We start from the raw sequence: 27925 nt of genomic DNA, 5'->3' as shown, positions 1-27925 counted from the left end.
ATCAAATCACATCACATCAAACTCTTACTCGTTCTGCTGCATGCCCAGTACTAGCAAATGGAACTCACCGAAGAACAACAACGACAAGTTGAAGCGAACCGCGCAGCGGCGATCGCAAAACGCAAAGCGTTCTTAGAATCCAGAGCGCAACAACAAGAACAATCTCATCGTGAAGGAGAAAACATTCCCAACCCCAATCCATGGCACCTTTTCAAGTGCCAAAAGTTCCCTAAACCCCAACCCCCAAAGTTCCTCGCCAGACTCGAAATATGCTCCCCCGATTCCTTCTCCGTCACACCCATGCCGCTTCCTCCATTTCCCTTCCCCGGTCACCACCATTGTCTCTCCACTCTCAACTCCATTCTCTCACAGGTACTTCACTTCTCTCACTCTCATTTTTAACCATCACACACCACTCTTCCGTTTTTATTTACCCTAATTTCGTTTTTCGTTTCAGGTGATGCTTTCGCACTTCACACAGACCAGCGGAGGGGTGAAGGTCTGTGTGTTCAAGCTGACGGAGTACCACGCTGTGGTCAGACAGTTGAAGGCGGAGGCGGAGGCGCTGCAGGTGGAGGAGATCCCCTGGGCGACGTTCAACGTGGTGGAGCGTCTCTCGCATTCGGTAGCTGCTGGGCGGTGGACGCCGGTGCGGCCGGAGCACTTTCCCGACGAGGAGGTTGAGCGTCTGATCGCGAAACTCCCAAGGACTCTCCTGGACGTGTTGCTCCCTTTCCAGCATGACGGACTGCGGTTCGCGTTGAGAAGAGGCGCGCGGTGTCTCATTGCCGATGATATGGGCCTCGGGAAAACGCTCCAGGTAACGTTCATTGTTGTGATGATTTCAATTTGTATTTGGCTGGATTGTGTAAACGTGATTATAAATTTCTGATGTGATTGTTTGGATGATTGTGTTAGGCTATTGCTATTGCGGGGTGTTTTCTGGATGAAGGGTCTATACTCGTGGTTTGTCCTGCTGTGTTGCGGTTCACGTGGGCGGAGGAATTGGAGCGCTGGCTTCCTTTCTGTTTGCCGGCTGATATACATCTCGGTAATGTTTTGCTTTCTAAGTAAGGTTGTGGTATTTGTTAATGACCAATAGTGGGGTTGGTCTCAATTGACAGTTGAAACTGTGAGAGTGTTGTTGAAAAGAATGTAGAGTGCTTGCGATGACAGTACAGTTCCGGTGTTTGAGATTATGTTGATGGAATTCTTAGGATGCATAGATGATTGCACTGAAGATGGTTTGGTATTGGGATATTTGAACAGTAAAAGGAAAAGATGGTTTTGGATATGGTTCCTGGACTAGATGGAAAGATTGGTTAAATATGAATCAGCCATGCTTTATAAATATATGGTTTGAAGACTTAACTGTGGAGATAACTTTGCGTGGATGGGTGTTTTGTTGATTAGGTGGTTAGTTAAGAGTGGTTTATAGTTATGCACAGATGATGATGATGATGAGTTGATAATCAAGTAGGGTGTTTTTTGGTGTTGGTAAGTGCCACATTAACTACTTATAAGATTTGGAGCTAAGCTGATTTCATTATTAGATTCAGGAATAATGAACATAGGGTTTAGTAGAACGTTTGGTCTTATGTGGTCATGGAAGTAAGTCCAACTGTTCAGCGCTTTACAACTTGGTGTGATTTCTTTGTGCATTTAATACCACGATTTTCTGAAACTTAAATGAAGCATGGGTTTGCATTAGTAGGTCACCAATTAACCAAGCTTATTGCATAAAGAAAGGGAGAGGGAAGGGGGATTAGTTCCTCACGTGATCAGTGCATTCACTGTGATCACTGAAAGCAATGAGTAAAAGTACAACTAACTGTACACATGGCATGAAGCATGGTAATGGGAATGCACATAGGACTATTCAGTTTATTGGAAGAGGGGAGAAATCCGGAGGAGGGGAAAGAGAGAGAAGAAGCAGGAAAGATCTGAGTAGATGGAATTGCAGGAATAGGCCATGGCTCTCAATGGATTTGGATAATCTGTATTTATTTTACAATTTCTGCTGCTATTTTCTCTGCTGTTATGTTTTACTGATACTGACATTCCACTGATATTTGTAGCAGAAGTGAGTTGTACACTATATGTACCATTTTCAGTAGAGATCTGGTCCCTATTTTCTATCTTTTCGCCGTGCTAGTTCTCTCAGTAGTACAACCTTATACTACTACTAGGCCAAAAAATAAGATCTGTTACTATTTGCTGAGCTTTGGCTGTAAAGGAGGAGAGTTGTATTAAGCCCTTGACAGCCAATGTAAAGCTTGTTGAAACCCTAAACATTTTTCTTATAAATGAGACATCAAAAAGCCAGTGAAATCAACATGAATATTCACATATTCAATTTTGCATTTGTGTACACACATTAAGTTGATTTGTTGCATTGTGACTGTTTAACAGTTATCCAATTTGGCACAGATTTCAAAGCCAACATGATGTGAAACATTACGAAAGATAAGCTTAAATTAAATAGCTTATATTAAAAATAAAATGACAATATGATCTGGAAAATATATTTTTTCTTGCAGGGCCTCACTATGCCCTTTCCGTTAATAACTTACGTGACAGTCTTGACAAACTGGTAATTATAAAAATGACGAGTCGTCTGTTCAGTAATTCACTTTAGTCTGCTGTATATTCAGTTAAAGGGTGTCTGGGTAATTTATTTTGAATACTACAGTAAAGCTGTTGGTGAGCACTAATATAGATTCTACTCCTAATAATTTGAAATATTGCATATTATTTTCCTTTTTCATTGTATAGCCATTTTTATTCCATGTTTTTGTTACAAAATTTTTACTTTCTTGTGCTAGCTTGTTGACATTTAGATGTTTCCTCAAATTCAGTTTTTGGCCATCAAGACAACCCTATATATTTAACAAGAAAACCTAGAGTTGTGGTTATTTCTTATACCATGCTTCATCGTCTAAGAAAGAACATGCTTGAACTTCAATGGGCTCTTCTGATTGTTGATGAATCACATCATGTGCGATGTACGAAGAAAACAGAACCAGGAGAGGTATGCAATGTTTCCATCGTGTTTCTTGTTTGTAAAATTTAAAACACCAAAAAGAAGTTACTTAAAGAGAAAAAGTGTTTAAGAGATCTTTTGGATCTCACTGTTTATTCATGTTCATATATTTATAAGGATTGCTTACAAAATAAGCTTAAGCAAGGAGAAAAGAAGAAACCCCTAGGATACTAGGTTGTGAATAGATACAACAAGAAACAACTTTTTGTTCTGAAGATAATATAAACTATTCTAACACCCCCTTCAATCTAGAGCATAGAGATTGTATGGTCCAATATAAATTGAATCCGAGCTCCTCCCATTGATTTTGTTAGAATGTTTGCAAGTTGATAATTGGATACAACAAACTCGGTGCAAATTTCCTTGGACAACAACTTTTTCAGTACCAAAATGACATTCACTTTCTATGTGTTTTGTCATCTTATGAAACACAAGGTTGGAAGCAATGTGAAGAGTTGCTTGTTTATCATATTACATTCTCATTGGTTGAATTTCACAAAACTTCTGTTGTTGGAGAAATTTTTTTATCCACACAAGCTCACAAGTGAGTGATGACATTCACAAGTTCAGCTCTTGATCAAGCAATTACATTTTTTTTCTTTCTTTTCCAAGAAATAATATTTTCTCCTATGAAAACACAATATCTAGTAGTGGAACGTCGATATATTGGAGACCTTGGTTTAATCAAAATCACAATATCCAAATATCTGGGTACTTCCCTTATCCTTCATATAGTAGACCTTGTCCTAGAATGTTTGTGAGGTATTTGATAATGTGAAAAACAACATTCCAATAATAAATGCAAGGAATTTACAAATATTGACTCACCACAGCAACTGCAAAAGGTAGGTCAGGCCTAGTAATAGTAAGATAAATAAGTTTTTTTCGTAAGTCTTCTGTATATCTTTGGATCTGGGAAGGGCTCACTTTGTTCTGCCAATATTTTATATTTTGGATCCACATGACTATCCATCGATTTATAATCAATCATTCCTGTTTTTTCTAGATATTCAATGCATATTTCAAACGTGTATTTTTGTTGAGCAATTACAAGACCTTTTGATTGAGTCACTTGAATGTCTAAGAAGTATTTGAGACACCCCAACATCTTTGGTTTGAAAAAAGTGTTTGCTCAAATGTTGCTTTAGATGAGTAGTTTTTGGTGACATCATTTCCTTTAATAACTATATCATCAACATACTCAATTAGGTCAATATATTTTCTAAGTGATGTATGACAGTAAAAGACTAAATTATCTACCTCATTGCATTTCAATCCAAAGATTTGAACAATATAACTAAACTTTTCTAACCAAACACCTGAAGATTGCTTGAGACGTAGAGGGATTATTCTAGGCTTCTTCAATAATCTTCCTACAGTCAGGATGTTTAATCCACATTAAAAGAAATTTAAATGAAGAAAAAAGATTTAATACCTCTGTATTTTTTTTTTCTTTTGCAAAACATCTATTTTTGGTTGCCTTTTGTGCATGAGTGTTTGGGTGGAAATTACTGCTGTGCTACTCCTAAGATAGAGGGTTCTTGGTTCCTATAAATGATGATGACATTATAATTGTTGTAGCTACAATTACTAGCACCATTATCTCTTTTTTTCCCTGGATTGTGAATTTGCATTTACAATATATTGTAGTTTGTACCAGTGCTGTATGAATTTGGTTTGAGGGAGGAGATTTATATCAGTGGGATAAGAAGATCTGATTGGGGTTTGGTAATCAAATAACCATATTTTAACATGTGAAGTTCATTTTCATTTTGAAGAATTGCTTTCGGAAGGCAGATTTTCATATTCTTAATATCTGCCTTGTAATTGTAATTTAGTGTATTATCTTTTATTTCTGTATCTTATATTTTGCTAAAGTCAGAAAGTTATTTTTTGTCATCTATCTTTTGTTCAAACAGATACAGGCTGTTCTTGATGTGGCTTCAAAAGTCAATCGTATAGTTCTGCTATCAGGGACGCCTTCTCTGTCAAGGTTGTTGCATAATCACAGCAAGCAGCTGCATCTGTTTTCAAATTGGAGTGAAAATGAAAAAATCTTATTTAATATTTTGGTTTTTACTCTATATTTAACTTTCTGTTCTCTGCGTCCTCTGTTCTTATTTTTATTATTTTAACAATTAAAACTTCTTACATTTTATGGTGCCTTTCTTCCTAGGTGCTCATAGACCGTACGACATATATAACCAGATAAATATTCTATGGCAAGTATATTCATATTGAGTGTTTTTGTATTTAAAATTTTCTATCTACAAAGACTCTCAATGCAATTTTCTGCAAAATGCTTCTATTTACAGGCCTGGTTTGCTGGGGAAGACTAAATACGAATTTGCAAAAACTTATTGCGATTTCAAATATATCAAAGGCAATCAAGGAAAATATTTTGCGGTAATCCTGTTATAAAAGCATTTCATATCCTCTGTATGAATGTGTGCTTGGAAAGCATCTGTATTTAGATATTTTGATATCATTATAATTCCAGCTGCTAAGAAGTTATCTCTTACAACAGAAGATCATTACCTTTTGTATGATGTATTTCAGGATGATCACTTTTGTTATTCCTTTACCTTGGTTGGTAAATATATTTAAAATATGGTTGCAGTTGGCGAATGGAGATGTTATAAAATTATTAGAAAAAAAGGGGCTAATTCAATGGTTATAGAATTCTTAGATTCTGTTTTAGCCTCTTGGAGGTGTTGTTTAATACCCCATCTTTTGCATAAAGATTGTCATCTTTTTAATCCTTCGTTACGTATGATGAGGGAAAAAAAAAGATGGAATTTATATATTTCGGTTTCATATTTCTTTTTGGGTTGTAATTCACTGTTAAGAAATTGACAGAATGGTGGGATTATGCTGCAGGATTATTCAAAGGGTGTGCGCTTGGAAGAGTTAAATGTGTTACTAAAGCAAACTGTTATGGTGGGATCCCATCCCATATTAATCATCTGATCAGTACTTCAATTGTTTTTTTTTTTTGTTTTTTTTCTTGGATTACTGGCATCAATTACATTCCTAGAAGCATTCTTCTTTTTTGTCATCTGCTCTTTAAATGTCTAGCCTGGCATTTTGAAGCTATTAGAGCAGTTTGGCTGTGAAATTTGCACAGCTAAATTAGACTCTGATGAATGGGATTTGATTTTGTTTTCATTTTGTTTATCCAATCTCACCTTGTGGGATAAGGTTTGATTTTTGCTTTAATTTGATGATTTGGTTATTACATATAGGTTTATATCCTTTTTTAGTGTATCAAACAACACCAAGGAAACATTGTTGTTTTGTAAATAATTGTATCTTGGCTTCACAGTAGTATTTACTGTTCTCACTAGCTACTGCTTATTGAGTGATTTTTTATTTTAAATCTTCATTTGGTTACTGAGTGCCTCATTTTAATTTTGAATACTTAATACTGGTGTTCATTTGATTATGTCTGTTTTGTTTTCACCTTTATTGCAAAGAACATGGTTATATGAAGTTGTCCATTGTAGATAAGGCGTCTGAAGGAACATGTGATGCTACAGTTACCTCCGAAACGTCGGCAAATTATAAGACTGTTGATAAAGAGATCGGATATAGTTGCTGCTAAAACTGCAATCGGGGCATTAAGTATTGATGCCACTGAAAGGGAAAGTGAAGACATAGCTTTTGAAAATTTGGATGAAACTGATGGTATTGTTAAGGAATCTTTAACTCTACTGCAGTACAATTTGTGTGTCATCTAATGTGTCACATGATAGACTTAAGTTCATTGGTTTACTAGATTGGGATGAAATTGCATAAAAAAATACAGCTAAGGCAGGATCAAAAGCTTTGGAAATTATTACATTATAAGAATGAATTTGATTGCCTACCACATGAATAGCAAAATTCTAGTTGAAAACCTAGACGAATTAAAATTTGCTTACGATACCAAAAAGGCATGTTATACCGATGGTCACAAGAATATCCAATAAGACCCAAAAAAGTATTAAAAAAAGTCCAATTGTTACCTGTGTTATCTAACGTTACCAACCTTCATTTGAACTATGCCAAAAATTGAAAATTAATTAAAATATCACGTTCTTGTCAACCTACGTTTTGTCAATGCACCTTGTAAAAAATGTTGCTTGGTTGTTATTTTTTTGTGTTTTTCAAAGAAAATGGTCATGCTAATTTCTAATGTATCAAAATTATAATACTATTTCTGTATGTGTGTCTCTTCTCTCTCTCTCTCTCTCTATATATATATATATTTTTTTTTTTTCTTTTTTTGTAGCAGATATGTTATTTTTGTAATGCGGAAGATTGTTATATAAGTTTCTTCTTTCATCTCTCGTACCTGTTTCCAGGCAAGCTTTCTTATCAGGAACTTGGAATTGCAAAGCTTTCTGGTTTTCGTGAATGGCTTGCCCTCCATCCAATTGTTGCAGGATCAGAGAATGCTTCAAAAATGATAATTTTTGCTCATCACCACAAAGTTCTTGATGGAGTACAGGTTTGGAAACTATTGCTTCTTGTAATCCCTTTAGCTGTTAAATAAAATTGTAGAGTGATGTCAGTGACTCAATGTTTTACCTTTTGGCATTTCTCTTTTGCTTTTTGCTGACTATCATAGTTCAGCTTTAGGTTGTATTTGGTCCAACTTATTTTAGGCTTTTCTTCTTGAAAAGAGAAGTTTGGCCTAACATATTTTCTAAAAGGTTCTTGAAAATTAAGCAACTTATTTTATAAAAGAAAAATAAAAGTAGTCAGTTTGAAAACAATGGGTGAGGGAGCTTGTAGGAGTTAAAAATGATAATTGTCAAACAGCTTCTACTTTATTTTAAAGCTAGTTTTTTGAATGTTAACTTTGAAGGAACTTTTAAAGCAATAGTGCCCTAATAAATCATGCTCCCGGACTACCTTCATGAAGTAAATAAGAGGTACATTTTACTTTTGGAATCACCTTTGACTAGTAGTAATCCTGTGTAGTGGCTGGAGGATGATGTTCTCCTGCTGTCTTCATTTATTTGATTGGTTATCATAATAATTTTTGTTTTACATTGGCCTCTTGTGATTTGATGACTATTATGTCTAACAAACATTTATATCTATTTTTTTTATATGAATTTTATCTTTCTGAACTATTCAGGAGTTTGTATGTGAGAAAGGTATAAATTTTGTGCGAATTGATGGAAATACTCTTGCCAGAGATAGGCAATCCGCAGTAGTCTCATTTCGGTCGTCACCAGAGGTATCACAACCATTGCCTTTTTTGTTCTCAAGTTATTGTGAGGTCTATTATTTTGTTTGCCTATTTATGATATTTTCTATGTTTATGTTATTGTGTTTGAAATTATAACTTGTTTTACTTTCCATTTCTCATGTTGCACTATTAAAAACTTTGAAGTTGCATTTTCTGACAATTAGACTCAGTTTTATTGTCATTGTTGTATTGTTCTATTTTCCAAATTGATGATTTTTTTTAATCTTGTTGGGGGCATGCATCGATACTTGGCTCGGCAAATTTTTTAAGCAAATTAAGTCACATTATATTAAGTCTCTTGCTCCACTCATTAAAAAGACAATTTGTTGTGTTGTGTATGCTTAAAGAAAGAACCATGTCATTCCTAACATCAACTATCTTGAGCATTTCTGTAATCATCAAACTCCTTTTACTGCCGTACTTTCTTATGCACTTACATGCAACATGTGTTCTGAATTCCAGGTTACTGACTTATAGGTTTCATTCTTCGTTTAAGTTTACTGACTTATGGGTTACATTTTTATGTAAGGTTAAAATTGCAATAATAGGTATTCTAGCAGCAGGTTTTGGACTTGATTTCTCAACAGCACAACATGTAGTGTTCTTGGAGCTACCACAAAGCCCAACTCTAATGCTCCAGGTTCTGTTTGGAATACCACTTCATTGATTAATTTGTATTTATAACTATTGTTGGGTTGTTGAATTGGTATCATATACTAGTGACTTGTGTTTTCTGTTTGTGACATTGATTTGGTTTGTGTCAAACCTGTGTTCCTATGACGATACTAGTGATTTATTTATATTGAGAAAATGAAATCAATTCAATAAATAGAGGAGATTTGGTATGATACCCGAATAAATGTCACTAGTAATACCAATATAATCTTGATATTTCTAAATATGATCCTTATTTTTTTTAATTACAAAACCCTACCTCAAGTTGGAGCATATAATATGTGTTCAGCTTGCTACACATTTTATTAATCCTTGATCCTTTTAAAGACTTGGTGAATATGTCTGTTAGCTCTATAGTTGACAAATGTTGTGGTGATATCTTTAGGTTCCAAGTTTTCTCTTATGATTTTACAAGGTACACATTTGGTTCTTTCATGAAAGACAAGATCAGAGGCAGTGTGTAATGCTGATTACTTGTCACATATATGGTGCTGTTGTTAGTATGATATTAAATGTTCTACTAGAAGCTGTTAGAATGTTCGAGATATAGTTTTGTAATTATTACTTTAGGGTTAGAGTTCTCTGTATATAGATACTGGTGTACTATTTTAGATGAATCAATTTGAATATATTTCTTCTTTCTTTCATGTTAATCCTTTAAAGTGGTGCATCTGGGGATTTTCATAAAATTTAAGTTCTTTGAGAAATTACTTTAGCCATATCAGGTCATAGGTGACTAAAGCCATTCATTGCCTTGGATTTTGCTTCTACACTTGATCTTGATACAATATTTTTGTTTCTTGTTATTCAGAGATATTAAAGTATTCCTAACAAGAACACAATATCTTGAAATAGAAGTGTCTATTACTAGGTGAGGTTGCTCTGTTAGCATCAATGTGCTAAACCATTTGTGTATTTCCCTTATCTTCATACATATGGCCTTTTCCAAGAATATTTCTTAGGATTTGTACAACTGCATCGCAATGATCTTGACAAGGAGAGTTCAAGAATTAACTTATTGCATTCATTGCAAAGACAATGTTAGGACGAGTCACAATGAGTTAATTTAGTTTACCAACTAATGGTGTACATATCCGAGGGTCTGACTACAACTCTTTGGTCAGATACAAGTTTGATACTTGGTTCATTGGTGTGTCAACTGACTTAGCTTTTAAAATTCCTGTTTGTTCTCAAATATCTAGAGCATATTTCCTTTGTGACATGACCAAACCAACCTTGGATTGAGCAACCTTACTACAAAGTAAGTACCATAGTTGTTCTGGGACTATTGAGCAAACTATTGTTTTAGATGGAAAATACGCTCCTTGTACACTACCTTTGATAACAATGACATTTACATTTACAATAAGGAAGATGCATCCTCGCAAGGAATGATGGTGAAATGTTGAATGATCAAATTTCACTTTGTAATATTCCAAATTGTTGGATGCCATGTTGAAAAATTCTGAACCATAAATGAGGTTCGTGCTTAAGGTCATAAAGGAACATGTGTAGGTGATACACCTTATTGGATGACTACATATGTCTTCATTTGAAGAAACAAATGGAAGTTATGGAATAGACTCAAAGAAGAAACATTAGTAGAATAAAAAGTATTGGTTAAGATCAGGAGAGAAACAACAACCCTTTTTGAGAGCAGTGATATCCCAGGAAGATCATTTGGAAAGATCTAGGAGAAAGTTTGTCTCAACTTAGTGAGGTTATGTGCAAAATAAAATGGAACCAAATACATTGGGCAAATTGTATATAGGGGAATGCGGAAAAAATATGGAGTTAGGATAAAGGTAGAAAATTTGATATCCTCTAATGATACAAATATGATCTTGATATTTCTAATTATGAAGAGATCCTCATTTCTGTAATTGTAGCAGTTTGGAATAGTTTGCGTTAGTGGAGTGTCACTGTAAGTGGGAAACCCTAAAATAGAACTGGTTAATATAGCAAAGGGAATGAAGAAGTCCTATTGGTGAATGGTATACAATAATGGAATTGTCGGTATTTAGGTCAATAACATGTAGGTAATGTCTCCCAATCTTGTACTGGAGGGTTGAATGACAGTATTGGTGGGATAATGTTATTTAGGTGTGTCTGTATGCGATAGTTGGTAATATTTTATTGAAAAATTGGAACTAACTCACTGTAAGATGATAAATCTAATAGAACTAATGGTTCGTCTTTCTTACAACTAATTGTGCAAAGTGTTACACTTGATGAAGTCTTTTCTACCATGCAACAGTTGCAGTTTATGTTAAGTAAATAATGTTAATATGTTTTGAAGGCTGAGGATAGAGCTCATCGTCGAGGACAAACAAATGCAGTTAATGTTTACATATTCTGTGCTAAGGTGATTAGGTTCTTATTTGTTTTGCAGTTTCGGATTAGCGCTTGTTGTGATATGCCTAATGTCTCTTACAAGCTGCATTTGTTGGTGTACTCCCTCTGCAGGATACCTTGGATGAATCACATTGGAAAAATTTAAACAAAAGTTTGCAACGAGTTTCATGTACAACTGATGGCAAATATGATGCGAAGAAAGAGATAGAGGTACCATATTTCTGTTTTTCGTTAGCTAGTCTGTGTTAGCTTCATATTGAAAAGCAACTGTATTTGCAAATTATCTTTACGTTAGTAGGCTATTTTTATATCTGGAATTAGCTCATCATGATTTGTGGGTCTAGCATCTATTTCAAATTTTAAATGACTTATCATTGAAAGATTTCATGTATATAGATATCAATTGTATTGCATTTAGCATGTCCAAATTTGTAACACTTCTTAATCCTCACACTTGGTCACGGTATACTATTTATGCTCAAAGAAATGAAATTGAATACTATGTACAATTTATGGAATAAATAAATGGATTGGAGGACGCCTGTGGGATGGATAGATTAATTCCCTTTCCTACTTGTAATGATCCTCTTCGACCAATTGAATGACTTATTTTTTCACCGGTTGTCAATAAAGTTCTCCAACCTATTGGGATCTTATTTTGCTTTCAAATTCTGTATATTTTTTTGGTTTGAAAGCTTGTCTTACTAATTTTAATATTCTGATAATCTTACAAGATAGACTTCTATTGCCATTATTATGAAACAAAAGTGCTTGATATTTTGCTGTGTCATAACGTTTTTCCTACCTTACATGACATCTGCTTCTTTTTGGGTGGTGGCAGGTTGAAGGTATTTCTTATTTAGATTCATCTTTTAAAAGAGATAACTGTGAAGAGCAATCCACATGCAAAGATGCAGTAGGGGAAACACAATTGGATTTGCAACCTTCTGCGGTAAATTCAAATGAACCAGAAGCAAATAAAGATGATAAATCTGGGGAGGGAACTTCTTTTCTTAACAAGTCAATTCAAAGTTTTAATGTTTTGGTAATATACTGGTACTTGAACTTCAAATTCTTTTGCCTCACTTAAGCACATCATTTCATTGTCTTTGTTTATACACTATTTTACTTGCTTTTTAAATTATTCTAATATGTTGGTAGAATAGGCTGATGATGTCTCCTGCCAAGATTTAGGCACAGCTTCAGTTCTGGATGGAAATTGTGATGCTGATGTTTTTGAAGACGTGGAGAGATATCCTGGAAAGAGTTTAGAAGACACACATCCAGTAATTGAGATGCAGTTTCATTTTCAACTTTCTAATTTATAGAATGACTACTTCGGTGTTTAATTGTCTTATTTTACAGTTGCAGGATATGAAAACTGTTTCAACAACAGAAGCAGATGATAACCAGTCTGCTCAGGTGGTTGAAGCCGATAGTCATTGTTCTAGTCAAGTTGATTTTCTGCGATTTGAGGTGAATTTTATTTTAAAACTTTTTCGTTTAGTAAGTCCATTGTACAAGAAATTGATATTTCTTTTAGTGATTTATTTGTTACTATAAAATTGTGTGCTGGAATATACCATTGATGCATGGTTATATAAATTTATTGCTAGCATTATATGTTATCAAAGAGTATTGTTTCCCATAAACACAACTCTTAAAAGTGGATTTTAAGTCTAGCTAAATCTTGTAAAATCGGCTTATAAGATAAGGTTTGCACTCACTTATATATTATAAATTTTTTCATATCTCTAATCGATGTAAGATCTCCAATACTCCATCATGCTGAAAACTGAACATCTTGAGCGTGAAATAAAATGTTATTGGGTCATTCAATAGTGCGTGACATAATATGGTCAACAAATTTTAGAATGTGAACTTTAACCCTAACTCAACCTAACAAAATTAATTGTAAGATAAGATTTACACCTTCTTATGTACTATAATTTGGTCATATAGATGATGGTAATCGATGATGACTATTAAGTTTTGCATCACTTATGAGATGAACATGACTTAATGCTCATAAAAGAGAAAGGTGACGATGGATGGTAACAAATTCATTGGTCGGTGACAAACAAATTGGGATAAACATTCTTTGATGCCAAATAGAGATAGAAAAATGAAAGAAATAGCTTGAGATTAAGTATCATCTCTTTGTCTCATTTAATCATATATAGGAGATCCATACATCAAAGATACATAAAAGTAATGATAAATCCTCTGGGTTAGATCAATGTTATCAAAACTTGGTTATGGCGGCACCATGGTAGAAACTGCTGGTGGTTTTGCGACCTCCTGCCACAACAAGGCAATGGCAAAGAGGTTTCTCGTGGCGACCGCTTTTTGCATACCTGTTGGTGGGCATAGAACGAATATGGTTGAAAAGTCGATGCAACGACACTGAGAAGAACATAGGCAGTGTGATGGAGGCATGGGCTAGGATCATCACAAGGATTTCAGAGCAGTTGATGGAAGCATGGCCAAGATTGTCACAAGGTTCTCGGATTAGCTTTGGATTATAGAATAGGAAAGTTTTAGATTGTAATTGTGTTTGGGCTTTATCGGGCTTTTAGTTATGTTGGACTTTTTGTGTTTAGGCCCATAGTATATAAGCCTTTGTGAGACATGTTTGTAGACAAAATTGATGAAATGAAAATTTGAGTTTTTCTCTCTCAAGTCTTGAGGTTCTTCTTCGAACTGTCGATCCTTATCTTTGAATCTCCGATTCAAAATTGTGGATCTTCTTCACTTATCTTGGAATTTCTTCCAAGTGGCGTGGTCACGTTCCGCAAATCCCCCAAATCGACGACCCCCATTTTCCCCTTTTCGTTTTAGGGTTCATACCAATCCCATTCCGAGACGCAAATCTCACCCCCAAATCTGAAACCAGATCTACATCATTTGGTAATTAGAGCTCAGTTGGTTTCTCTTTCGAGGTTCGTTTTGAATTGTTCGTTCTTCCTTCTAAGTTATTCAGGTTTCTTTGGTTGTCTTTTTGTCTCGCGGTGGTCTCGTGTTTTGCTTTTGTGCTCCCCTAAAATTCTGAGAAGAGGGGACTTCACGAGTAACAGCTTTACTCAACTCTAGCAACCTCGGCTATGAACCAATTCCGGCCAAAGTAGTTTTTCGCAACTATTCAATTTGGTGTGCTAGTTGAAACAAGGTTGGTTTTGCATCTTGGAACGGGATGGGTATGAACCCTAAAACAAAAGGACGAAAATGGGGGATGTCGATTTGGGGGGTTGCAGAACGCAGGGAAGCCATGCCACTTGGAGGAGATTCTAAGACAAGTGAGGAAGATCCACGACGAAGATTCAAAGATAAGGATTAGTGGTTCGTAGAAGAACCTCAATACTTGAGAGAGAAAAACTCAAACTTTCATTTCATCAAATCTATCTAGAAACGTGTTTCGCAAAGGATTATATACTATGGGCTAAACAGAAAAAGCCCAACACGAATAAAAGCTCAAACACAAAATTACAAACTAAAAAGTTCCTAATCTATAGTTCGAGATCCCTGTGACGGTCCTGGGCATGCTTCCATCATCTGCTCTGAAATCCCTGTGACGGTCCTAGCCATGCCTCCATCACAGTGGTGTGGAGATGAGGTAAGGGAATGGCACACAAAGAAGAAACCCTACTTTGGAGGGGTAGTGACATGTGGAGAAGAAACCCTAATTGCGAGCTCAGTACTAATGCTATCTTTTCTTTGTCTTCTGTTGGATTTAAAACCCAACCGATACTTTGTTAAAAATTGGGCAAGGTTCAATAAAAACTTATTTTAAGCTAATGCCCTAATAACCCTACCCATGCCTATCGTTTTTTTTCTTTGGTCTCATTCTCGTTTGCACTAATTTTACTGCATATCAATGCTCGTCGTCGCTCTCGTTGCCATTCACTTTTGCATTACAATTATATTTTTGTATTTATTTTAAAATGCATGTTATACTTCATTTGACCGTAATCTTTTTGCAATAACTTGTTATGGTTTCCGTTATAAGCTTATAAAAGATTGTTATGTTCTTCGATATTTTCCGTTATCTGATATCGATAACACTGGATCAAATAGGAAACTAAGAATAGATTAACCTATTCCAACTTGTTAACGTATTTTGAATAAGCGTGACAGTTAAAACAATTGTCAAGAATGAAAAGGTCATGCTATTGATTAAATAGTACTTAGTGGAAGTGCATCGCCCCAGAAACGGTGAGGTACATTATAGTGAAGGAGGAGTGTAAGTTGTTAGAACTAGGTGACAATTTTTCATACAACATTTTCTTGTAGTGTGTGAACACAAAATGTTTCTCTTAGAATGCAATGTAAGGCAGGTTAGCGTGAAACTAGGAAAGCAAAATAATCATCAATAAAGGTGCAAAATAAAAATGTTTGAAGAGCCTTTCAGATTCTTGAAAGTATGTCACCTTCTAGTTAGTTCCTACAAAATTTCGAAATAAAACTTAATACCCTCCTGTAAGATCTGTATTTCACGTTAGTCCCTTGCATGCATGGCGTTAATTAACAAAGTTAGTTTGCTGATTTAGCATACTAAGTGACATGTCAATTAACACCAATTGCGCGAAGGTGACAGTTCCAATTCACTAAGCTAACTTTGTTGTGAAGACCAACATGAAGTTCCACAGGCAATGCCATGCTTGAGTAGATTTCGATAATCTCATGTATTGCACGTGCGACTACTCAACATGACATGCATTGCATGTGCTAACTTTTACAATGTTTCTGTTAAAGGGTGATTCTAAGCGTTGACAAAAAAGTGTGTAGAGGCCAACCCATATCTTTGAAAGGCTCAACATGTGGTATCTTTCCTGCCTCCTAGAAAGCAGTGCCGATCATATCACGTTATGCTTTCAAACTTTCAAGAGCCCTAAGAAAATCAACTGTCACCCAAACTTCCTATGCAGGTTAACTCCTGTCGCTCCCATGGCCCTGATTTCTCTTGCAATACATTTTCTCTGAAACTGTTTGGCGGGAAGTAATGAGGGGGGTTGGAAGGTGTATTATAGGAAGAAATTTAAAAATAAAAGTAGTTAAGTAGCTAGTTGTTACGAGGGGTGAGACTTCATGAGAAAGTCTGTATAATTATCTTGTGGGATGCTGAGAAATAAGGGTTTTTATTTGTTGTGACAGGGAATGCACTGTATGAAAGGAAGAATTGTTGAATAATACAGAAAAGGGATATTTTTCTATGTTTTCTTTATCTTGTTTTATCATTTCTTGAGAAGGCACGTAACAGAAACAGTGTAGGATTTTCTGAATGTTTATCAGAACACTGGATTGTGTATTTAGAATGATCAAGAATACAACATATTGAAACAAAATAAAGAGAAATAAGGAATATAATCTGAGTGTTAGCTATGCATATTTCCCTATTTACATAGTGTCATATATTTAATAATAGGTTGCCATACATGTGTACAGGAATTTAATCTACTATAATTTGTGTTTATTATAATCAGTTTATATATGAAATGGACTCTTGCATGTAGTCCGTGCACACATTTTCAGCTTCTCCTGCACCTATTGCTCTCTCTTTTAAACTTGTATCGGAAATAATATAAGAGCTTAAATTCTGGTTGTAGTGTAGGTTTATGTGATTTCTTTGGTGTAGTTTTCGTTAGAGCGTAATACAGACGTTTTCAACTTTAGGTTATTTGCCACCCTTGGTGCTGTGCATAGAGGCTGAATTAGGCCGTTGATTATTATTTATGAATACCAATAACATTTTCTTGCTTTTAGGTGAGCCCATACACCGGAAGGATCCACTTGTATACTTGCATTTTGGGTACTGATAAAAGACCACAGCCACTTTATGAAAATTTTCGACCAGAAGAACTTGAGTTATTGTGTCCTGTTGCTCCTGAGGAGAAACAGGTTCATAATGAAAAACAAAAAATAGAGTTTGTATCTGTTAAGGACAACCCTTCCTATAGGCATGTTCTTCTAGCTTTTGTGGAAGAATGGAAGAACTTAAGGTCAATTGAACGCCGGAAATTAATTGGAAAACCGTTGCAACTTCCTTTGGCTGTTGAATTATGCTATTTGAGTGAAAGCATCAACTACAACAACAATGTAAGTATAGCGAAATTGACTTTTTTTAGTGGATATGATTATTTTTCAGGAAGTTAATCCATGCTTGCTGGCATTAAGTTTTATATATGTCACAGAACAGAAGTCTATATGATTGACAGGGATTATTAAATGGTGGAAGTAAAAGGCGCAAGACACCCATAATAGAGGTTAGCTATCCTTTACCACCAGATGCAGTTTGGAAGAAGGTTTATCTACGGAGTGGGCTCGGTAAGAAGGAAAGAGAATATACTCAAGGGTGGAGTGAGACAGATGAGCCACTCTGTAAGCTTTGTCAAAAGCAGTGCAAGTAAGTTCCATACCAATCATATTTGATTTTATTTTTAATATTCGTGTTCAATATTTAGCAACTCTACTTTCAGGGGTAAGAATGCCAAGGGACCTGAATTTCTAGAAGATCTTTTTTGTAACCTTGTGTGCTATGAGGAGTATCGAATGAGAACTAGCAGCCGATTCCTCCGTGAGGTCAGAACATCGATCATATTCAGTTCAAATTTAGATTTCGTTTACTAATTTTGCATTTTAATTTGAATGTTTCACTCAAACAGTATTGTGTAATTTTGTCCTGTCCCTGAGCTACCATTAAATGTACTTGAGTTGAGATCTTCAGGAACTTTTCAAAATTGAGCATGGTGTGTGCACAAACTGCCAATTGGACTGCCATAAGCTTGTTAAGGATACAAGACCTTTGTCATTGGAAAGGCGGCGAGAATTTATACAAAAAATAGCACCAAATGTTGCTAAGCGGAAGAACATGTAAGTATAAATATGAAAGTATAAAGTATGAAAGTAAAATACTTAAGGTTAATCCTCTTATGTTAATGAACAGTATTACAGGCTTGTTAAAGGACTTGCTATACTTGCTTGTTAACCTTGACACTATTCTAAAGTAGTAGTTCACCATTTGCAGGTTTGAGAAGCTTGTTAATGAACCAACTGAAGGAAATGCATGGCATGCTGATCATATTGTTCCAGTATATCAAGGAGGAGGTAGAATTATCTGAAAGTTTAATCCTACTTGCTTTTTAGGAAGATATATAATATCAATCCCTAGGAATTACCAATAAATTGTACAAGAACATTTATATTCATCATAAAGAGCGTTCGATCTAAATGAGATGTCTATTTTTCTTTTTCTCTGCGTGAGCTTCAGAGTTGAGATAGCAAAACAAGACACAAGTGGACTCATTTTCAAAATAATAAAGTTCTTGTGATTCATGTCCTTTACCAATTAGGTAACCTTTACCATGTTCATGTATGACACAAAAAATTAGCATAAAAATTTAAAGATCAAGCTAATTGGCTTAGATAGACTAAATTATAAGGAAATTGCGGAATGTGCAAGAGAACATTATGATTTGAAAATGGAGATAAAGGAACTTGACCAATTCTGAGTTGTAACTTTGGGTTCATTGTCTATAATAATAAGGTGAAGGATTTTTAGGGATGAGGTAAATGACAATGAAGAGCTATTACCAAAAATAAGATCATAGGTACCTGAGTCAAGTATCCAGGAACCTTGACCTTCCAAAGATTAAGAAATACAATTGTTTGAAACACATGGTGATGAAGATTGACCTTGATGGTTGAGTTTTTTAGATTTAAGTCTCAAATACTCTTGGTACTCGTGAAAACTTAGACTTTCCTCCAAAATATCCAATGTATACATCCTTTTAGAAATAACAATTCCATTTTTGGATTGTGCTACCTCAATCCCTAAGAAATATCTGAATTTGTTAAGGTCTTTGGTGTGAAAATGGTTACTAAGGTGCTGTCATTAATTGAGATGCCACGATGATTAGTTTGCTTGTAAGCACAATATCATCAACATAGAGTACTAGATAGATATATCCAACATTCAAGTGACGGTAAAATACTAAATGATCTACCTTACTGCAAGTTAAATCAAATTGTTGAACAATAATGCTAAATTTGTCAAACCAAGTCCTAGGAGACTACTTGAGGCCATATAAGGATTTGTGGAGACGATATATCAATCTAGAATACTCATCTGAGCAATAAAACCTAGAGGTTGTTACATATACATTTCTTCACGCAAATCCCTATTAAGAAAAACATTTTTGACATCTAATTGATGGAGAGCCCAACGATAAAGAGTAGCCATGACTATGAATAAGCGAATAGAGGCCATATTTCCTATAACACTTTTGGCAAATTTGTTATAATTTCGTGCATTGTTCTGTGGGATCTTTTTTTTATTGAGATGTGTCCATGTCTTGCCTTCCTTTCTATTTCCTCTTGATCCGGGTTATGCTTTTAGCTGAGTGTTTGAATTTGATATCTTAGTTAATTTTTGTCATTCATCACAGTTCCTGCTATTTTGGCGGAAAAAATGGATTATATCTTTGATTTTAATTTCATACCTTATTTAATTATTTCTATAGGGGAATGCAAGCTAGAGAATATGCGGACTCTTTGTGTGGCCTGCCATTATGATGTGACTGCTGCACAATGTGCTGAACGATCTAAAGCAAGAGCGAATGCCAAGAAAAAACTCAAAGAGTTAATGGGCAGTATAAAAAATGGTGTTAAGTGTTCTGTTATCACTAATATTAAGGTATTGTTTTTAGTAATTAGATGATTTAATTTAATCCATTTAATACTATAATTTATTTTAAATAGAATCTGTTGCTATTCTTTGTGTTTTAGAATTAGCATTATGGGAAAAAATCTTGATATTCAGGCAGATCCTTCCTAATATTCGGGCCTAAATTAGTGTACAAAATTAATCTTGTCTTTGTATTTCTTATTCTCAACTTATCAATTTTAAAATCAGTGAAAAAATTTACTTTTCTGCATGGTATATATTGGAAGTCCCACATCAACTAGAGATAAGACAATTTCATAGTATATAACTGAGATGCAAACCTCATCTTACAAGCCGGCTTTGTGGGGTTGAGTTAGGCTTAAACTCCACTTCTTACATGGTATCATAGCTATGTTAGAGCCTATCCTAGCGAACTTTCTTGAACATTTTGTTCTACCTACTATCGAGTCGCTAACGGACCATCCATTTGTAGACCCACGCCCGAGATGTATATATCTCGGCGTGAGGGGGTGAGCTGGAAGTCCCACATCGACTAGAGATAAGACAATTTCATACTATATAACTGGGATGCAAATCTTACCTTACAAGTTGGTTATGTGAGGTTGAGTTAGGCTTAAACTCCACTTCTAACAGAGAGCTTGATCTGAATCATATTTAGTGGCCCTTGCTTTCCAGCCTTGGAAGGGCTTGGATTTCCTCTGCTCTCTCTAGCCACATTGAATTTTTATAATTACTTCCAATGGGAGAGGTCACGGAATCTTCTTGAAAGCCACATCTCTTGAAACCCTAAAGTCCATAGAAAGGACACCTAACCTATAAAAATGGAAACTGGAGAACAATTTAGTCATGGCATAACTTATCAACACCATGACAAATGAGATTAGGGGAAACTTAATGTTCTATGGCAATAATGAATAGATTAGGGATGTAGTGAAGGAAACATGTTCCAATGTGGATAACACCTTTGCAAGCCCTGAAAGTAAATGCATGTTGCATAAGTTGTAACAGGGTGAAGCTGGAGTTATCGAGTTTCCAACATGCTTGGTCGACGTTGGTAGTAGCTGGATATATATATGAAGAGGTCAAGTGGAACTATAGGCACTAAAAAAGAAGTACAAAGGATGGTGGAAAAGGATAGAAAGTACAGTTTTTTAGAAGTATTCGCAGAAGTGAAGTGAGAAGAGAAGGAAGTAGGAGGAAACTCTTGTTGGTGAAATCTATTCCAGGCCCATCCTCTAATAGCTCAGCAATGGAAGTAAGGGGAAACCAAGCTCTTCCAACACACAATAAGTATTGTCCTTGGTGCAATCATTGCAAGAAAATTACTCAAACCACGGACTCTTGTTGGGACGTTCATGGGAAACCTCCAGATGAAAAGGTTCCCAAACAAGAGTACAAAGGCGACGCAAGAGCCTGTAATATGGAAAGGTAAACCTTGAACCATCTCTTTTCAGCAATGAACAAATGAGAGCACTACAAAAGAATCCTCTAACAAATTATGTTCACATTAGAAAAAGGTGGCACAAGCCAAGAAAGATAATATCTTGCATGCTTTAAATACTAGAAAGGAAAATAAAAAATCATGGGTCATTGATAAGAATAAACATATAGTAACACAAGAAAGAATGGAAAAGACAATGTCTCTTGTCTTATTGAATGATTTTGAAAACAAAAAAAGCACAAAAACTCCTAGACCCAAAATTCCCTTCTCCCTTCCTCTCCTCTCTCTCCCCTTATTCCCTTTGCACGCACTCATAACTCCAAGTCAACTATTTTGTTACTACAGAATCAAGGACGTGTGCTTGTGGGTCCCCAAGTGAGGGGTTTCCACCTCTTCCTCTCATAGACTTGATGTATTTGCCTATTCTCCCTTTTTACACCTTCATTTGTATCGGTCATAAAGTTAGGAACAATTTATATTATTTTCTAAGGAAATTTATGAAAGTAGGTTTGTGTTATACCTCACTATTCTAGGTTCTAGGGGTGAACTCTGTTTTATTTTCTCTCTCTCTCTCTCTCTTACTTTTGTTACAAGATACACATCTCTATACATATGAATATTAATATTAATTTAAAGAGATCTAAGTTGAGATTTCTTAATTTGGAGTCAAAGTTGATTGATCGTATCAGGAAAAATAGATCGTCTTTAGTTCTGGTCAGCCATTGTCATTTTGTCTAGCTAGTATTGGATTTGAATCACCTCTTTGAGCGACACCGAACCTGACATGTTGCAAAGGTTGTTTCCTCCTCACCACACAACTTCTTTGCATGGCTTACCTTAGCAAAATGATATCCACATTCCACCTTCCTACCACTAGAGTGATATTAATAGAGTATTAAAGGTGTATGTTAGAGATGTCAGGTTATTAGTGGGTAGTTGGGGGATGTAAGTCTTGTGTTAGGAAGAGTATAAATAAGAAGGGGGGGCAGTGTTGTAAGGGAGCTGACCTTTTGACTTCTGTAGAGTGTAAATAGGATTCTTGACAGATCCTGTGAGGGGGAATTTTTGTCTTCCATGGACGTGTCCTAGCTCTAAGAAACCTAACATATATCATGTTGGTTTCACTGACCTCACTTATCCCTCTCGCCTCTTTTTTTCATCTTATCCATGTGTCACGTTCCATCTTCCCACCACTAGCAAAATGATTGTAATTCATGTTCAACACATTATTACCTATATTGATCTTCGGTTTCTGAGATTTGGTTCCTTGGTCAAGGCTATTTGAGCACTTGGAAAATGTTAGTGGTGAAATATCATTAGAAAGTGCTGAACAACAAAAGAAATTGGACCTTCAACTTTGTGCTCTCCTATGGCAATATGTGGAACCCTTAAAATCTTCTCTCAAGTACTTCCTAGGTATTTAAGGGGTTCAATCCAAGTAAGTTATTGTGATTTCTCAAAGGAAATGTGTTAGATATCTTTAAAGAAACGAACATGATTGATTGTATATCCATGGATAGTCTATGGATCCAAATATGAAATTAATGGCTATTAAGGTTCAGTGGGAAATTTCCATCCTAGGGTTTAAGTCATCTGCTGCTTTTCATTTAGCTGCATGTTGTCGGTTGAAATTGCCATTTGGTAAGACTGATCTGCCTGCCTTAAATAATTCTATCTGTTGACCAAGCATTCTTCAATTTTTATTATTGTGATAAAATTTGGATTAGTTATTTTGTTGTGTTCTACCATAGTTACTCTCTCAGCTGTTCTGTATTGATTTTGTTTTACTATATATGTTGTTGTCACCTATTTTGTTATATATGTTGTTGTCACCTATTTTGTTGAAGATAATAAACTTGTTGATTACTTAATACACTAGCTTCCTGATAGTATTTGCATAGTGTTGGAAGTTCCACATCGACTAGAGATAAGGCAATTTCATAACATATAAGTGAGGTGCAAACCTCATCTTACAAGCCGGTTTTGTGGGGTTGAGTTAGGCTTAAAGCTCACTTCTAACATGGTATTAGAGCTTTGACAGTTTTCTAACACTTTTCTTATCCGTCAAAGCCTTCCGATCACCACCTTGGCCGAGGAAAAATCCACCCACAAGCTTTGGCTACTTCAAATAAAGTAAAATCTTCAAGATTTATCTCCTCTTCTTCTGTGAACTCTAAGAGAGCTTTAAACACATCAACAACTTCAGAAGGCCATGATGCTTTCTCAGAACCCATGTCGCCTTCCGAAAACCCTAAGTTCAACCCCTCGCTCAAATGGACGAACCCTTGCGTAGCAGCGTCAACATCGATGGCATGATTAATGGTGCAACGATGGTCGCATTCGGTGCATTCGGTGACGGTCGTCGGCTGGTCGCAGAAGGAGGGGGGCGAGGTGTTCTCCGGTGGAGTGTGGAAAACGTCCAGGGGAACAACAGGGGAGTCAACGGAAGCGCGTGAGGTTGAGGGGGAGTGGTGACTGCGTGCTCCGACAGAAAGATCGCGTAAGTATTGTTCTTGCAAAGCGGAAATATGAGAATGATCGAAAATAGAGTTGTAAGGATCCTCACCTTGGTCTTGAGTGTTGGAATCCGGCATGGTTACGACCGCCATAACCACAAGCTCCTCACCGGCGCAAAGAAAGAAAAGGGTAATGATGCCTGGGTAATGATGCCTTCGATTCACGTCACAACAAAGAATTGGAGTTGAAACGCCTAAATCACTTATTTATAACCTTTGTCTTATCTCTAGTTGATGTGGGACTTCCAACAATCACGACCAAGGTGAGGATCCTTACAACTTTATTTTCGATCATTCTCATATTTCCGCTTCGCATGAATAATACTTGCGCGATCTTTCTGTCGGAGCACGCAGTCACCACTCCTCCTCAACCTCACGTGCTTCCGTTGACTCCCCCGTTGTTCTCCTGGACGTTTTCCACACTCCACCGGAGAACACCTTGCCCCCTCCTTCTGCGACCAGCCAACGACCGTCACCGAATGCGACCATCCTTGCATCCTTAATCATGTCGTCGACGTTGACGCTGCTACGCAAGGGTTCGTCCATTTGAGCGAGGGGTTGAACTTAGGGTTTTCGGAAGGCGTCATGGGTTCTGAGAAAGCATCATGGCCTCCTGAAGTTGTTGATGTGTTTAAAGCTCTCTTAGAGTTCACAGAAGAAGAGGAGATAAATCTTGAAGATTTTACTTTATTTGAAGTAGCCAAAGCTTATGGGTGGATTTTTCCTCGGCCAAGGTGGTGATCGGAAGGCTTTGACGGATAAGAAAAGTGTTAGAAAACTGTCAAAGCTCTAATACCATGTTAGAAGTGAGCTTTAAGCCTAACTCAACCCCACAAAACCGGCTTGTAAGATGAGGTTTGCACCTCACTTATATGTTATGAAATTGCCTTATCTCTAGTCGATGTGGGACTTCCAACACTATGCAAATACTATCAGGAAGCAGGTGTATTAAGTAATCAACAAGTTTATTATCTTCAACAACATATATAGTAAAACAAAATCAATACAGAACAGCTGAGAGAGTAATTATGGTAGAACACAACAAAATAACTAATCCAAATTTTATCACAATAATAAAAATTGAAGAATGCTTGGTCAACAGATAGAATTATTTAAGGCAGGCAGATCAGTCTTACCAAATGGCAATTTCAACCGACAACATGCAGCTAAATGAAAAGCAGCAGATGACTTAAACCCTAGGATTGAAATTTCCCACTGAACCTTACTAGCCATTAATTTCATATTTGGATCCATAGACTATCCATGGATATACAATCAATCATGTTCGTTTCTTTAAAGATATCTAACACATTTCCATTGAGAAATCACAATAACTTACTTGGATTGAGCCCCTTAAATACCTAGGAAGTACTTGAGAGAAGATTTTAGGGGTTCCACATATTGCCATAGGAGAGCACAAAGTTGAAGGTCCAGTTTCTTTTGTTGTTCAGCACTTTTTAATGATATTTCACCACTAACATTTTCCAAGTGCTCAAATAGCCTTGACCAAGGAACCAAATCTCAGAAACCGACTCACTAATTTCTTGTCCCACGCACGAGATGAATATACCTCGGCGTGAGAGGTGTGTTGGAAGTCCGACATTGACTAGAGATAAGGCTAATTCACAATATATAAGTGGGAGCAATCTTCACCTTACAAGTCGGTTTTGTGGGGTTGAGTTAGGTTTTAAATCCATTTCTAAACATAGTATCAGATTTAAATCGCCTTCCGCAATTTTTTTTTCCTTTGTTGTTGATTTCCTGCCATGGCCAATACTCATGGTAAAAATTTTTGCGGTGGTTTCTCTAGCAATCATGGACGAGGTCGCTTTCCTCGGTCTGGTGGCCGCAATCCCAGATATTGTGACCATTGTCACCGAACCAATCATACATTTGATTCTTGTTGGACTAAGCATGGTGTGCCTCAAGGCTCTAACCTACACACTAAAGTCCACCCTCCTCCTTTGAAGCCCTCTGCTCATGCTAGTATGGTTGATATTGTCTCCTCTACTGTCGATCTTTGTGCCGGGAAGGATGACAAAGCTGAAGCTCAGTTTGGTTTCTCTAGAGAGCAGTATGAAGCTCTTCTCGCCTTGATTCAGCAGTCTTGCAATGATTTTTCTTCCACAGCTACTGTTGTTCATCAATGTACTACCAAACCCACAGGTTTTGTTTTTCCCTTTTCTTGTATTTTAGATAGTGGTGCTACTGACCATATTTGTCCTTTTAAATCTTTATTTCAGAATCTCAAACCTATTTCTCCTATTTCTATACAATTATCCAACCAAAACTCTGTCATTGCTAAATTCTCGGGTACCATTGTCTTGGGCAATCTTATCCTTCATAACACTCTTTTTGTCCCTGAATTTTCTGTTCAACTCATCTTTATTCCAAAATTGCTTAATTCTACTAATTGTCTTATGGTTTTCTCCCAAGATACTTGTCTTATTGTGCAGACAGATACCTTCCAAACAATTGGAGTAGCTAGGAAACATCAAGGCCTGTTTTATCTCTTAGATAGTTCTCAAGACAGACGTAACTTGAGTATATCTAACACAAATATTTCTTTACCACATTTTACTTTCACTAATAATGCTAGTCCTTGTAACTTGTAGCATATGAAACTTGGTCATCCATCTGATAAAATTTTACAGCTTATTGTTTCTGATCATCCTGATATTTTTTCTCCTTCTATTATTGCTTGTGATGCTTGTGCTTTTGCGAAACAAAAACGTTTGAAATATTCTTCCATAAATCTCTTCAATTTTTTGAACTTATCCATGTTGATATTTGGGCCCAATTTCCGTCTCTTCCGATTTTCGTCTCTTTCTCAGAAGTCGGTTTTGTGGGGTTGAGTTAGGCTTAAAACCCACTTCTAACATGATATCAGAGCCAAGTTAAAGCCTATCCTAGCGAACTTTCTTGGACATTCTGTTCCACTCGATATCAGGCCGCTAACGAACCACCCACTAATTTCTTGTCCCACGCACGAGATGAATATACCTCGGCGTGAGGGGGTGTGTTGGAAGTCCCACATCAACTAGAGATAAGGCAATTTCATAACATATAAGTGAGGTGCAAACCTCACCTTACAAGTCGGTTTTGTGGGGTTGAGTTAGGCTTAAAACCCATTTCTAACACATAGGTTGCTTGGATTACTTTTGCATGCCTAAGAAGTAAATTTGAGCTAGTTGTACAAAATGATTTTTTTTCTCCACCTACCTCACTGTCCAAAATTGTGTAAAAACAAGTTATTTACATTTTTACGTATATGATTTACATTTTTTCTGTTCACATTACTTCATGAATCAAATTCAGGAGCATAGGGCTATTGATGAACGAGGGAGTAGTATAATCGAGGATGAGCTTTTAGTGGAGGTTCCTGGAAGTGCCTATTCCTTAGCAGACAGCTAATGAATAGAGATGCTGCATCATGTAAGGGATTGCAGAGAACTACAGAGAATTTCCAGCGTCAATCATTTATTTGTAAGAGGAAAAGGTAAAATTTGGTAGCCTCGTGATGGAAACTGGAACGGACGTCAGTGGAGTTGGTTTTCCATGTGGACTTGTTCTGGAAGAAGAGGTGGAGGCATGAAGGAAGAATTACTTACATCATAACGTCCTATTTTTCATTGCACAGTTAGAAATTCTTTTGATCAGATGTATTGTTGTACAGGTGAAAGGCCATTACATTAAGCCTAAGATATAGGTAATTTCTATCCCATCATTGATTATGGCCTGCCAAGGTCTTCCTACCAATTATTTTGGGGCCGCTTTTGTATAATGCAAAGGCAATGATCGTTGGATCAACTACAACAACATTTTTGACAAAAGTCTTCCTGTATTTTTCATGTTGCACCCCTATAAATATGCAAAATTCTGTTTTGCCCTTTTGTGAATTAGGAAATCTATATGTTAACATTGACTTCTGAATTGTGCAAGTAAAAAATGCCATTGTGCATTCATACCCAAA

General features: G+C 36.2%; 1 protein-coding gene across 2 annotated transcripts; it reads left to right on the top strand.

The window, feature by feature from the left end:
- Positions 1–27851, top strand: LOC114196136 (SNF2 domain-containing protein / helicase domain-containing protein / HNH endonuclease domain-containing protein). Of its 2 annotated transcripts, none has more exons than XM_085666518.1 (24): positions 1–372; positions 458–820; positions 919–1051; positions 2859–3031; positions 4963–5036; positions 5230–5265; positions 5359–5449; positions 5924–5983; positions 6583–6730; positions 7390–7535; positions 8172–8273; positions 8815–8925; positions 11260–11325; positions 11427–11525; positions 12157–12360; positions 12482–12601; positions 12681–12791; positions 17076–17408; positions 17528–17715; positions 17789–17891; positions 18037–18182; positions 18337–18416; positions 19832–20004; positions 27271–27851. In XM_085666518.1, the coding sequence occupies exons 1-24, from the start codon at positions 58–60 to the stop codon at positions 27364–27366; spliced, it is 3471 nt and encodes a 1156-aa protein (XP_085522644.1). In that variant the 5' UTR covers positions 1–57; the 3' UTR covers positions 27367–27851. The 2 variants fall into 2 exon arrangements, with proteins under 2 accessions (XP_085522644.1, XP_027942484.2); XM_028086683.2 differs by having other exon boundaries at positions 2–372; positions 6550–6730.
- The last annotated feature ends 74 nt before the right edge of the window (positions 27852–27925 follow it).

Source organism: Vigna unguiculata, chromosome 9 (genome assembly GCF_037176805.1).
Source record: "Vigna unguiculata cultivar grain cowpea cultivar isolate G323 ecotype 2 chromosome 9, ASM3717680v1, whole genome shotgun sequence".
NCBI lineage: Eukaryota > Viridiplantae > Streptophyta > Magnoliopsida > Fabales > Fabaceae > Vigna > Vigna unguiculata.
This window is presented reverse-complemented; position numbering and strand designations above follow the sequence as displayed.